The 14,309-nt window shown below is 32.4% G+C and overlaps 2 protein-coding genes across 14 annotated transcripts; one reads left to right on the top strand and one right to left on the bottom strand.

The window, feature by feature from the left end:
• Positions 1-3,541: 3,541 nt before the first annotated feature.
• Positions 3,542-9,775, bottom strand: LOC118046323 (L-Ala-D/L-amino acid epimerase). Of its 13 annotated transcripts, none has more exons than XR_012167539.1 (9): positions 9,120-9,775; positions 8,409-8,519; positions 7,837-8,053; positions 7,317-7,650; positions 7,098-7,159; positions 6,909-6,981; positions 4,118-4,154; positions 3,908-4,002; positions 3,665-3,711 (listed from the first exon to the last, which is right to left on the bottom strand). XR_012167539.1 is itself a non-coding variant. In XM_035055162.2 (8 exons), the coding sequence occupies exons 1-8, from the start codon at positions 9,585-9,587 to the stop codon at positions 3,650-3,652; spliced, it is 1,419 nt and encodes a 472-aa protein (XP_034911053.1). In that variant the 5' UTR covers positions 9,588-9,775; the 3' UTR covers positions 3,542-3,649. The 13 variants fall into 13 exon arrangements, 7 of the variants coding, with proteins under 7 accessions (XP_034911053.1, XP_034911056.1, XP_034911057.1 ...); XR_012167540.1 differs by having other exon boundaries at positions 3,908-3,999; XM_035055162.2 differs by lacking the exon at positions 4,118-4,154 and having other exon boundaries at positions 3,542-3,711; positions 3,908-3,999.
• Positions 9,776-12,550: 2,775 nt separating this feature from the next.
• LOC118046327 (reticulon-like protein B9) lies at positions 12,551-14,108 on the top strand. Its single transcript, XM_035055172.2, has 5 exons — positions 12,551-12,736; positions 13,015-13,195; positions 13,307-13,448; positions 13,569-13,638; positions 13,752-14,108. The coding sequence occupies exons 1-5, from the start codon at positions 12,637-12,639 to the stop codon at positions 13,919-13,921; spliced, it is 663 nt and encodes a 220-aa protein (XP_034911063.1). The 5' UTR covers positions 12,551-12,636; the 3' UTR covers positions 13,922-14,108.
• Positions 14,109-14,309: the final 201 nt, after the last annotated feature.

The following is a 14,309-nucleotide window of genomic DNA, read 5'->3' as shown; positions in this document are numbered from 1 at the left end:
ATTTCTTTTGGAAATATATATATATATATGTATATATGTATATATTCTAACGACTATGAGGTTAAAGCAATCAACTAGTTCAAATAACTATATCATTCAATTGACCGGTTCTTATAAAATTCTTAAGTGTTCATTATGAATGAACAACGATCAACCGGTTTATTTGATATGCTAAAGCAATTGACCGGTCCAGCTTAAAAACTAGTTTTGATAGTTTCAAACCCGGTAAAACTTGAACCGATTAAATGTATATCAATCATATTTATGCATGCAATGTGGATTTTGTATAGGGTTTTCAGATAGACTTATAGCACTTATGTTATCACACATAATAGAAACATGGTCAAAATTAAATTTGAAGTCTTCTAAGGTATGTCTCATCTATAAAATCTGAGTACAACAACTACCCATTGCAATACATTCTGCTTCAGTTGTTGATAGGACTACTGAGTTTTGTTTCCTGCTAGCTCAAAATACTAGTGATAATCCTATAAAATAATATGTTCCACTAATATTTTTTCTATCAATTTTACATCCCGCAATATCCATATCTAAATAGATAATTAAATCCAAATCACATTCTTTTGGATACCACAACCTCAAGTCGATTGTATCATGCAAATATCGAAAAGTTTGTTTTACTACACTACTATGGGATTCCTTTGGACATGCTTGAAAACATGCCTATAGACAAACACTAAACATAATATCGGGTCTACTAGCGATTAAATATAATAGTTAACCAATCATACCTTTATATTTGGTGATGTTTATATTTTTATCATTTTCATCCATATCAAGCTTTGTTGATGGTCTCATGGGTGTGTCGGCTTCCTTGACATGTTCCATCATAAATCTTTTTAGTAGATTCTTAATGTACTTGCCTTAGTTGATGAATATGTTATCCTTTATTTGTTTGATTTGCAATCCAATGAAGAAATTTAATTCCTTAATCATGCTCATTTTAAATTCATCTTGCATGTATTTTACAAATTCCTTATAAAAAGATGTATTAGTAGCACCAAATATAATATTATCAATATATATTTTTACAATCAATATATCTTCTATGATAAAACCATTTAAAATGTGCTTTTTACATCCATTTGAAAAGGTGTAAAATTAATATGACATGTAAAAGCTAAAAGTATTCTTATTGATTCTAGTTTATCCACAGGGACAAAGGTTTTTTCATAATCAATACCATCTTCTTGATTTAATATAACTTGTTGCGACTAGTCTAACTTTTTTTCTCATTATGGTTCATGTTCATCAACTTAATTCCTCAAAACCCATTGTGTTTCTATGATGGATTGATTTTTAGGCCTACAAACTAGCTCCCATATGTCATTCATTTCAAATTGGTTTAGCTGATCTTACAAGGCTAAATTTTTTTTTTCCCATTGTGTTTCTATTTACATTTTTTTTTTTTTTTACTTTTTTGAAGGATGTGGTCCCTATATGTGAAACAAATGCACAATACTCGTTAATGTTCATAGGAGATACTCTAGTTTTAGTTCCTTTAAAAGAATTACCAATAATTAATTTGAGAGGATGAGAGCTTATATACCTTAACTCTTTTGGTGGCATAAAAGAGTTATTTATCATTTCTTGTTGATGGTTTGTGCTTGGTTGATCTTTGTTTATCTCTTCATTGTAGTCCTTCATAGGTGTCTTATCATTAAGAATTAAATGTTGAACACTTTTATTAACATTATTGCATGTTGATGCGCGACGTGAAGGTCAAGAAGTTACCATCTAGTTATTTGGTTCAAGGTTATTAGGAGACCCGGATATATTGGTCTTATCAGAAATTCTAGGATAATGGACTGGCTGTAACTAGGAAATGTATGAATATCCCTAGCGCACCTTACCTAAAGTACTGCATTGTGTGGTCTTAATAAGCATTAAAATGAATCCTTAAAAGCTAAGTCTTCACTTACTTTGCATCTTGGACTTGTTGATGAATTTCTTCATTCAATTCCTTATGCATGTTGATGTGATCTTCACATAGAACTATTTAAACTTAATCTCATCTAAGCATATTATTAATCCATTTTCATTTAATTGTTATCATCAAAATACATGAAATGATAATATATGACCTAAAGGTCGACAACACCAACAAGTGGGAGGTGTATATGCAATTGGAGTTTTGCATGTGATGCCTCTCGACAGCCAAAAATGTTCTTCTGTTGTGTCATTAGAAGCATCAATATGACCTCTTCCTGATAGTACAACACATGTTGACAATGATGAGGTGGCTTATCGTCAGTGGGCCTTACTTCTTTTTCTTCTCTCTCCCCCTTGAAAATTACAGCTTAATCATCTTTGTTATTGGTATTTCAACTTGGTCCTTATTCTTTTTATTTTAATTTTTTGTTCTTGGCTCTTTTTTATAAGTTTTATTTATTTTTAATTGTATCCTTCAATCTCAATTTGTCATCTATTTTTTTTTTAATTTGGTCATTATTATTTTGATTTTTTTAGGCCTTTTGTTGGATTTAATTTTCTTTTCAATTTCACCCTTAAATGAAAATTTTGTTTGTATTTCTTATTTTAATTTTGATCCTCATTTTATTTTAATTTTTTAAAATGATTTTTCTTTTCAATTTCATCTTTCAATTAAAAATAAAATCTATTTGGCATTTTAGTTTTGATCATTATTTTTTGAATTGCTACTTTTTAAAATGTTTTGTATAATTGAAATTCTTTTTCAATTTTATCCTTCAACATTTAATTAATTGAGAATTAGATTTCATGGTTTTTCAGATTGAATACTTCTGGTCTAATAATCTAAGTCATGAGTTTAAATAGTTAACAGAAGTTGACATTTATTTATTTATTATGAGCTTTTTATTTTTATCATTTTTTTTTCATGTTATCCTGATCTCATGAACTAAACTACTAATTTAGCAAGATAACTCAGGTTAACTTAACCCTGATTAATAAGGTTACAAGTTTATTATACTAACTCGAGTTAACTCAAATTGATTTTTTAGATACTTTTTTCACTCAATTTTATCTTTTCATATTTAATAAATTGAAAATCATGCTACATCATTTATCCCCTTTTAAAAAGAAATAAAAATCCACCAGTTATCACAATCTCTATTTTTTTTTTTTTAGTTTTGTCCATATGCTATACTGTCTTTTTTCTAAATGCCTAATTAAAATAAAATTAAAACCCAATCAACGCTCAAATCACAATTTTTTTTTTTTAAAAAAAAAAACATTTGCAAAACCAATAGTGTTACACAGTCCATAGCTAGTAGCTAGTCTAAACTAAATTCCAAGATGTAAACTATTGTCGTAGGAATTTGTCAACAAGAAGAATCACGATGTTTCGTAAAAGGAGTGCAAATTAGTAAGCCTAAAGCATGCGCTCTTGGGCCTTGGTAGGCGCCTGCTTTTGCCACTGAGCTATCTTTTTATTTGAGACGCACCTGATTCATCACAGATTTCTTGAAACGAATAAAGGGTTTTCTATGTTTCGGGTACAGGACAAAGCAAATCTTTTGCAATTACTAAAGAAAAATGATTCACCAAACCCCTTCCGAATATATTGCAATCAACCTTATATGTGATTGCGACCACTTACAAACCCTAAAATGTTGGAGGGCTAGCACCTGGTTAAGTTCTACATATCTCAATCGAACCCATCTGTAGAAAAGGATGTTAGCTTGCAGTGCCAATCAAATATCTTTTCACCTAAGAAGATCACACCAACCACAAGGGGAGAGGTGTATTCAGAAACTCATCCTTCTGAACATGTGTAATAACAATAATTGCTTAATAATTCATTAGGTATATCACAGACACTTGAACCTTTTATTAGCAAATCACTAAACATTTAGGTTAAATGCAGTGGTTGAACAAGTATTCACTGCACTAATCACCCGCTTACCAGGCTCATCAGTTGTCACTCGGAGTTGTGCAAGACATTGGCATGGCCAAGGCAGTCTTCCTTCTTTTATGTCTTGGTAAGCATGCTTAATCCTTCTTCAGAGAAAAAAAATGAAAGAGTGAGAGACAATAGCTTCAACCTCAACACATGGAGTCAAGCCCACTTGTAGAAAAAAATTTCCCGAGCAAAATCCAAACTTAAACTTCTCACCCCACAAGATCATGCTCGGAAGATGTTAAACAGCCATCTGAACAAAAACGATATTAAAAACATATTTGGCCAATCATTAATCAAGTCTCGGTGGCAAATGAACACACCCTCCTCCCATAGTTAAACATTAGGTTAATGCATTGGGGTTAAAGTAAACATGATGTATCCTGCCAAGTTAGTAAATTTGCCTTCTCCATAGCATATCATATAAAGACTGGTTTAAAGAAGACAAAAAGCTTTATCAACTTGTCATCATATCTAAGCATGCTGAAAAATTTTAATTATCCCGTTCAATTCTATAGTGGAGTATTATGATACTATTACCATGTATAAGAGTAAAAGAGTGACAGATGAGTGTTAATGAATCCTCGCCAGTCCTACTTGGATTATGAGGTCCACTCAGAGTCAAGGATCAGAGTGCTTGAAATCATTACGTGGGTCCTTAAAAATCATAACTCATTCACCTTTAAATCTTCATGCTTGCTTGTTCACTGTTCACTAAAGCTCTTTATATCATTTCTAACTTCAGTCAAAAATTTCTACTGAATAAGGATAAGGATTTCACAATGATTTGCTTACTTTAACAAATACCACAGATTTTACAGTTGTCAACTGCAAAAATCATGGAATTTCCTATTCTCTAGGGCCTTGACCGAGTTTCTATTAAGGGTTGCTGTGTGGTCACTAGTTTTCAGTCACTAATCACTAAATCTTAGTTTTAAGTGTTTGGCAACAAACCATTTTTTCTGGAAGAAGGAACATTTTTTCTCACAAACACATGAGAATTCATAGAGAACATGTACAGCTTCTGGTCCCCAATACAACCCCAACACCACAACATAAAGAGTACGAGACAATGACCAAATTGTGCGTGATATGCATGCATAGAGTATAAGAGTAAATACACATGAAAATGGACAAAAAAATGACATCCATAAAAGAGTCAACTCTTGTAATTATTCGGACGAGGTATGTACTAGAAATCAGTTGAAATGGACTACTCGCGTTTAGTTTGCTCAACTAATCACCCACCATCCATTACTATTACTTGACGGGATTTCTTCTGCATGTTTGGTTTGCTCAAGGATAAAAAATGCATTAGAATGTGAAGTGAAATTTTACCAGCTATCCATGAAACTTTTTGCACAGCTCATCTACAGACTGACAAATATTATGTTTTAGCAAGCATATGACCTTGCAAGTATGAAAGGGTAGAAAGCAGAAATTCTGTTCTGGAAGAGTGGCTCATAAAGTGATGGAAAACATTTTGTACCAGAAGAGCTAGTAAAGAGAATTTGCAAATTTAGTTATATGTGGGGTTTGGAATTCTGAGAGAGAACCTCTTTTGTATGTGTACCTCCACCTTCCTTTCATTTAGTGAAATTATTTGCTCCATCACCATCCTTGAAGGTAGATTTTAAGTTTAAGGAATTATACTACGTATGCGGTTCCCTTCTATTTTCTACAGTTCTCTTTGGTTAGCACTCAAAAAATCTAATGTCTATTCTCGGTCTGTTCACGTAGAAAGAAATGAAAATTCCACTTCATCCCTCATGTTATATGGTTTGATATGCCAATAACAAGGACGGCAACTTGCAAGAAATGGATATTTTTTTTCCAGAAGAATAAATCACTCCATTTAATGGTATTATTATGAGCTTAAGGCTCTATTACAAGTAGACTAATATTAGGAAATTTTCTATTTTGAAAGTAATGCATAAGTTGTTCCATGTATTTGATAAGTAGTTGTATGCCTGATTTAGATTAAGTTCTAAATAACAACAATACGAATCTTGGTTTGAAGTAGAATGATAATTACACGTTTTAATCCCAACCCCCGAAAGGACGAAAGACAGCCAAGGAAATTAGTCATAAATCGCAATCTGAAGGTGTAACACAGGCTTTTTCATTTTCTTTCTGAAATGTAATTTTCTCTCTGCAATTTGTCCGTTAAGCAACAAAGTAACATATCTGCAAAGAAAGTCATGGAAATGACTCATTCTATTCAAGGGCCGATGTGAGAAGTATTCAAATAACTTTTTGTGCTATCAAGAGAAACTGAATACCAAACTGCTCAGACAATTTAAGTTCTCTTTCCCAGTGTTTGGTCCAGTTCTGTAAATGAACAATACAGAAATTTTCGAAATGAATCATATAACTCAAAGTTGAAATGAATTAACAGAATGCTTGCCCTTACATACAATAACTAGCATTATGATCCCTGAAAGCTTATGATGCTTCCCGAAGCATACACACACAAGCATTTTCTTGCTGAGGCAATAATGCCTCTGTGAGAAAAGGCAACATGCAACTCAAGAGAAGGCAATTTTATATGCCAAAGAAATCAACAAAAAAAAAATGTAATTTTGGCATTGCAAACTTTAGAGAATCTAGTTTACAATACCAAGCTGTTTGTTGTTTTATTGAAGATTTCTTTAATTTTAGGAGAAACCAATTAGCTGATTTTCCAGTAATCATGCTCGTTGATAATAGGTGGTGTAGGAATCTATATCATATACCTGGCACTTGCTTCTAAGAGAATTTCATTGAAGGAACTAAAACTATCCATATTTTGATAGATTTCGCCAAAAGCTGATATGTAACACAGCAATATTAGAGACAACTGTAAAATTGGACACAAAGATAACTGACCGTCATCCTCTTAACATTATCTGGATGATAATGTGATTCACTGATATTCCAAAGTATAAAACATTCTAAATATTAGTGATAAAGTATGTCACTTTTGTTCAGGTGAATTGGAGGGTCAAGATGGTAATATAAAACTTACCACAAAACATTGTCCCAGTCAAGGAAACCAGCATGCCCTTGAGCATCTGTGAATTTGTAAACAGCACCCGATACTGAACAAATCAAAAGAAAAAAAATTAAAGCACCATCAAAAACATTAATTTCAAGCAATTAAAAGCATAACATAGAAACCAAAATGATTCACATATGTAGTTGAAAAGTTAGGTACCTTCATAACCCTCAAGGACAGGATCTTCTGACAGTAAAAGGGGTGTGTCCAAATCAATGAACCTTCATAAAAGGTTTTGGAATTCAATCAACCAAAAAGAAAGTATTTAAAATTGAGTCTCATGCAACTAAAATAAGAAGCAGAAGAGATGGTCGCTCGGAAAAAATAAACTAATATGTAAATTTTTTCAACAAAGGATCATAACCACATATTTCTCACTTGAAACAGCCAAAGCCAGCAGCAAGATGACCAGCAAAGCCCATGGCTAGTCTGGTCTCAACCATTCCACCAATCATCAGATCCAATCCTGATGTCCTTGCCTCCTCAATAATTTCAAGTCCCCCAACAACACCAACTTTAGCAAGCTTAATGTTAATGACATCTGCAAGATTTCCTTTTATTATTCTCTTTGCATCAACTAAGCTACGACAACTCTCATCAGCTGCAACAGATACCCCATATTTGCCTTTTGCAATATGAGTAACATGACCAAGACCTTCCCAATCATCTCTATGAACTGGTTGTTCAAAAAGAATGGGAGTTACCCCCATTTCTGAAAGAAACAAGATAATATAAATTAGTTTCACCAATCAGAGAAACCTAAATTCTTGAAATTGAAATTAGATGAATTGTAATTATATATGTGAGGGGGGAGTTCAGATATAATCCAATAATCTCCTCTTCTTATCTAGTTAGTTGATAAGCTAGCATACAGAAGTCAACATCACTAAGTAATTACTGTGCAATTCTTCAAGAACTTCAATAGCTTCCTCTGGTTTATAACCCTCATTAGCATCCAGGATAAATAAGCAATCAGGATGGACCACACGTATAGCTTGAAGAACTTCTATGTCCTTCCTAAGGTTCTTTCCCACCTTCAACTTTAAAGTTTGGAATCCTTGTTTCTGATACTTTGAAGCCAATTCAGCAGCTTCTGCAGAAGATACAATTGGAATCTGCATATATGTAATATGTATAAGCCCACATTTCATAGCAAATGCATTAAGCATGCCAAAGCCACAAATTGCAGTACAAGTCTATTTGGCATGTGCTCCAAAATGGACATGATGCAGCAAAGATCTGTATTGCACACACCAAAACAACAAAAACCACTCCCTTTCACAACACATCAAGTAAACCAGAGAATCAGGAACAGGAGACTTAACACTCCCTTCCCCACTTTTCAGATGAGCTCAAAATGGCTTTAGAAGTGAAATGTATTATAAAAGGAAGAAAGGACATTGGTGAAATCATTAATAGCCAAAAGAATAAGCATCTATTAAGGTATAATCACCGAGAAGTGAACTGAACTGTTATATCAGTTGTTATGCTATCAGAAGCTCCACCAAATAATATCCATAAAGGTACATTGATGCTTTTAGCCACTGCATCAATCAATGCCATCTCGACTCCTGCTCTAACCTTCAATTGCAGAAGAAAGTTCAATAATCAGTAGAAATCCCTTTTATCTTAAAAATGAAGGTTCTAGCAGATAAAACAGAAATGACAGTTTCTACCAGACTGTTATCAAGTGTAATTTGCAGACATGCTTCACATATCCGTTGGATGTTTAACCAAACTTAATACGAGTACACAGGTATCATTAATTATGCTCCTCATGTACTACAGTTCCAGCCTCTATAACTTTTCTCAAATGTTGGGAATTTTCAGCACAAGGAGATGATTATTTCAGATATGGAATGTCCATAAAAATACTCGGGAAGTTTCACCAATAACCTAGCATTATTTAGTCTCAATTTAACCACATATTTGTATTTTAAATTTTTTTTTTTTTTTTCATAGATTAACAAAGACATCACATAAACCCAACATAAAAAAAAAAAAAAATCAGGAAACCATAGAGTCCACATCATAATTAAAAGACTCAATAAAACAAGCAGTCACCAAATTAACAAAACCATAAATAACCAATGATAAAAAATATAAATAAAAAAAAGCACAAGTAGTTCAAATCCCAAATACCCAAGAGAAAAAACAACTAAAACCCTGAATTCTACTCACAGAAGCAAACTCATGTCCGGGAAGAATCTCAGAAACTCTCTCCAAAACCAAGCCCAACTTCATCGATGAACTGTTCTTCAGCAACTCACAAGCCTCTCTAGCCTTAATCATAGCAGTGGACTGATCCTCTGCAGTAACAAATGGCAATATCGGTGCCTCACCCCACCCCACACAACCATCACTCAATTCAATCCTAATTGCCACGTTCTCCACTTTGTCAAGCCTTGATGAAGCTATTGTAAAAGGTGCAATCAATGGCACATTCAATGGCCTATTTTCTGCCCTCTTAACATCTACCGCAAAAGTCTCCATCAAATCCCTAAACTCAAAGGTTGAAAATTTTTTGGGGTTTGATCCAGCCATTGCTTTAGTTGCATAAAGCTTGCGAATGGGTTTAGGGGTTTTAGAGGGTTTTAGAGGTTTTGGAGGAGTTCTGAGAGAGAGACAGAGAGACCCAATTGAAAGCATTTGCAGATTTTGGGAGGTTTTGATTAGATTTTGAAAGACGAATAGGAGGATCAACCATTGCTGTTCAAACTTCAAAGTGTTTGATGTTGAAGAGAAAGCTGAGTTGGTGGTTTTTTTTTTTTTTAATTCAAGAAACCTTATTTTTTGCTGCTTGCTGCTCTATCTTTGTTCCTTCTTTTTGTCGTTGGTTCATCTGTTTGTTTTAATTTTCTGTTCTGTTGCATAAAATTTTCTTAAGTGTTTATTGTTTAGAAATCATTTCACTTTAGTCCTTCAAGTTTTCGATTCCTTGATGTTACCTCTCAATTTAATAAATTAGCATCGTATTATACCCAATTAAAGATTAAATTGTTCTTATAGAAATGAATTAGAAAAGAGAGGATTATCCCATGATATAGTTCGTTCAAGATTCCATGGACCGACCTTCTAAGCTCAAAGGAATTAAGAAAAAACAATGGCATGAGGTATGAATTCAATTTTATTATTTGCGATTTTTTTGTTCATATTGAGATCCATCATACAGAATCTAGGAATGCAGGTGCTCTTTGATAAGCTTTGGTTAGGCTATAAAATGTTTCGGCAATTGTTTAGGGCCTTTAGGCCCGCGCCGGTGTTTTTTTTATTGGTTAGAAAGAAAACGCTACAGCCAATAGAAAAAAGAAAATATGACTTGCATTGTAGATTCAATTGAGAAAAAAAAAAATTAAATATAATCTAATCACGTAATAAATAAATAAATAAATAAAAACAGTTCATGAACTAATTTAAATAAATAAAAAATTATAGAAACTTGCAAAAAAAAGTCACCAAGACAAAAAAAAAAAATGATATTAGTTAACCTAATAAATCATTTGAAATATGCAAGACATATCAGCCAATAGAAAAAAATTAAAAATAACTAATAAACCAGGCAAGCCAATCATATGTGATTTGAATCTAGTAAATGACTTGGATCTAGTAAATAAGGTAACTCAATAGAAAACAAATTAAAAAAGATTATGAAGTTTAATTCAAGAACAACTCGATATCGAATGATAAAATGTAAAAAAAAAAATCTTAAAAAACAATCTTAAAAACCCTGAGTCGCTCTAGACTAACCCATCAAAGCCGCAATATAAGTGATGAGACTAGAATAAATGAATAGAAAAAAAATTAACGAAAATTACAAAATCTAATATCAAAAAGGATAGAATTAGAAAAGAAATTTAATTTTCAACTAATATAATGTTGAAGGATTAAATAAAAAAAATCAATTTAAAAGATATGTCAAAGTAAATTCAATAAAAAATGACAAATAACAATAACCGAGATAACATGAGAGATTATTAAAATTAGAAAAACATTCTATAGAAACAAACAAATAAAAATAACACAGTTCAATCTCTAATTAAATAAATATTGAAGTCTAAAACTTAAAAAAAAACATGAGCTTAAAAAAAGGAGAAAAAAAAAAAAACAAGTGAATCTCCTAAATCCGAATTAATCTCTAAAATTCACAACCCGTGAAATCCTAAACTAAAACTCAATCAAAAAGCTTAATTTCCAATTAATTTAATGTTGAATGATGCGATCATAAAAAAAAAAATTCAAAGTGAAAAAAATTATAATCAAAAGAATAAGGATCGAATTTGATAGGAAAAATACTTAAGGAGGATGAAATTGTAAAAATTTTAATTTTAAAAATTATATCAAATAAAACATATAGTAATTAAAAGAATGAGAACCAAACTTGAAAAATAAAAAAATTGAAAGGAGATGAAATTGAGAAACAATTTCAAATTTATAAATTATTCCAAACAAAATAAATAGTAATTTAAAAAAAAAACAAATCTAAATTAATAACAAATTGAAAGGCTAATTTGATATTTTGAAGGGGCAAACATGAAAGTCAAGGAGGTCACTAGTGCTAAACTGAATTGTCATTGGCCACATGCGTTGCCTCTTCACGGAAAGGAGCCATGACGATTCAATTATCACCATGAAATGTGATGTTTTATCAGAAGATAGCCTCACACGCATTGCTCAAAGGGCATAAGGGGCGGTCTAAATATTGATGTGTGTAACATACATATCAACAACTTTTTTTTAATAATATTTAGATTTATAAAATTATAAAATTACCTCTAAACTAACCTCATAATAACAAAAATATCCATATGAAAATACAACAATGCCCCTGAACGTAAGCTCAAGAAAATTCATCTTTTAATAGTTTTCAAGCCATTTGACCATTCTTAAAAAATTAAAAATATGAAAAAGCCTCTAGACCCAAGATTAATAATTTTTTATTTTTAAGGGTAATTAAGTGATTGTATTGTGAGAAAAAACATAAAAAAACCGAGATGCCTCCAATCAAATCTAAAATGATTGATGAACCATATGAAAAGACTCGATCACATACCCCTAATATACAATTTAGTTTTTTTTTTTTTAAAATAAAATAATAATTTTACTATTTCAATCCATAGTAAATCAAGACTTTTCTAAAGTATTTTTCCCATACATAAGTTTTTTTTTAATGTAAAAAAACGAGATAACTCTAATAAAATATAAAATGACCAATGGATGATATAAAAAGATGTTTGATAAACAGTTATTTTTACCCAAAAAAAAATAATAAAATAGTACATTTTTATTTCAATCTAAGTAAATCAAGACATTTCTAAAGCACTTTTCCCATTTGTTTTGGGTTTTCTCTTAATACGAGCTGAATGCCCTTGCAGCCAAAAACTGATATTCTTCTTTGCGAGTTATAGCAGATTCTAGTAACATGATGGAAAAAAAAAAAAAAAAACTTCCCTTTGTTAATAGGAGTAGCTTCCATGCAAAGAAACCTTCAAGGCCAATTAAGCTCCAAGCCATACCTTACTTGTTTATGTCCACCTTACTTTACCGCTAAGCTTAGAACCACTTCTATCATGCGTACCTATAAATAAGCATCTTCTGCAAACTTCATCAACACATATTTATTAATTATTTTACCTGTTCGACCACAGAAAAGAAGAGCAAACAAAGAAAGTTTCGTTTTCAGCTCCAAGAATCAATAAGCATGCCGATTTATTCTTCGGATTCGGACAATGAAACAACGCCTCGGACAAAGCTTTTTGGGCGGCAGAGACCAATACGATCTGTTCTAGGAGGAGGACAAGGTACAGCATGTATATTTTTATGTGTCCACTCTAGCTTGTAGTAGGTCGACAAATTCATGTTAGATTACACAACCAAGTTGCATTTACTCTATTGTTTCATAGCAAAAAGTTTGCTAATTTTGCATTTTATTACTACTTCTAATTGCCAAGCAGCCTCTTAATTTCTTGGGAGCACCGTAGAATTTGGATTATTCTTTTTACAATGATGATTGAATTCCAGCTGCAGTGAATCAAGATTAGCACATGTTTCTTATAAACTTTGCTGCTGGGATTTGCAGTTGCTGGTGTGTTACTATGGGAAAACAAAAAAGTGTCAGCAGCACTTTCTTTCGGAATGACAATATTATGGCTTCTCTTTGAGGTTGCTGAGTACAATTTTGTGACTCTCTTCAGTCACATCTCCATCACAGCAATGCTCATTGTCTTCATATGGTGCACCAGCGCAGAATTTTTCAACTGGTAGCTGTTAATCTCCCATAATTATGATTTTGCTTATAGCAGAAAGATTGTTTTCTTGATCGATCACAGATTTGCTGATTCCTCTTGGATTGAAACATAACTATTTTTCAGGAATCCTCCCGCGATCCCAAGAAGTATTTTAGACAAATCTGCATTCCATGAATTTGCTCTCACCTTCCATGAAAGATTCAATCAGGCCTTGTCAAGTTTCGTTGACATTGCATGTGGAAAACAACCAGCACTCTTCTTCGTGGTATATTTACCATTAATTCGCTAATAATAACCATGATAAGTACTCTAGTTTTGAAATAAATTCTTGATTGCCGAGCACACTAACACTAATCTCTCTTCTCTTTTCTGCATCTGCTACCAGGCAATATTTTGTCTCTACGTATTATCTGTGATTGGAAACTATTTCACGTTCTTGAATTTCCTTTATCTATGTGAGTAAGATTGCTGGCAGCTACCTACCTGCTTAAATATTAAACATACGCTTGCCCATCCATGCATGATTTTGAGCTTATGGGACTAATGGATTGATTTCTTGTGTATCAAGGTTTTGTTTGCTTGCAAACCCTGCCATTTCTCTATAATAAATATGAGGATGAGGTGGAGAGGTACGCTGGTAAATTGACCCGACAAGTTAAGAAAATGTATAGAAGGTTTGATTCCAATGTTCTTAACAAGATACCAAGAGGACCGCTGAAGGAGAAGAAAGGCAGATGAAATTTTATTTTATTGCCACTAAAGATGCAAATGTGTAAAAATCTAAAGTAAATGAAAAGGTGCGTAGTTTATGCATGGAGAAGTTTGTCATGCAAAGCTCATTCCACGTGTTAATATGAACAAGAATAAAATTTCATATTGATAGGTGAAGGATTTACACCGCTCATGAAAACATGAGGTAAGCCCTAACCCCACATTCTAATAAGTCATGGATGCATCAAGGGTTCAAAGCCCACCTTTTTTTATCCAGCTTTTCTCTTTGACTCAACACTCCACTAGATCTATGATAGGTGACACAATCTCCACAAAAAAAAAAAAAAAAAAAAAAGCTCACCTTACCTAATTTGCTCATAATCAAATTAAAAAGATAAGTAATAGAGCGCCTTCT

The sequence above is a fragment of the Populus alba genome, chromosome 12 (assembly GCF_005239225.2).
Source record: "Populus alba chromosome 12, ASM523922v2, whole genome shotgun sequence".
NCBI lineage: Eukaryota > Viridiplantae > Streptophyta > Magnoliopsida > Malpighiales > Salicaceae > Populus > Populus alba.
This window is presented reverse-complemented; position numbering and strand designations above follow the sequence as displayed.

Bases quoted from the DNA above. Each gene is read 5' to 3' on its own strand.
- LOC118046323 (XM_035055162.2), bottom strand. From the start codon at position 9,587: ATGCTTTCAATTGGGTCTCTCTGTCTCTCTCTCAGAACTCCTCCAAAA. The intron at 8,054-8,408 runs GTTCAGTTCACT...ACATATATGCAG, and splicing joins GCATAACAACTGATATAACA to ATTCCAATTGTATCTTCTGC. The intron at 7,651-7,836 runs GTAATTACTTAG...TGTTTCTTTCAG, and splicing joins AGTTCTTGAAGAATTGCACA to AAATGGGGGTAACTCCCATT.
- LOC118046327 (XM_035055172.2), top strand. From the start codon at position 12,637: ATGCCGATTTATTCTTCGGATTCGGACAATGAAACAACGCCTCGGACA. The intron at 13,449-13,568 runs GTATATTTACCA...ATCTGCTACCAG, and splicing joins AACCAGCACTCTTCTTCGTG to GCAATATTTTGTCTCTACGT. The intron at 13,639-13,751 runs GTGAGTAAGATT...TTGTGTATCAAG, and splicing joins CTTGAATTTCCTTTATCTAT to GTTTTGTTTGCTTGCAAACC.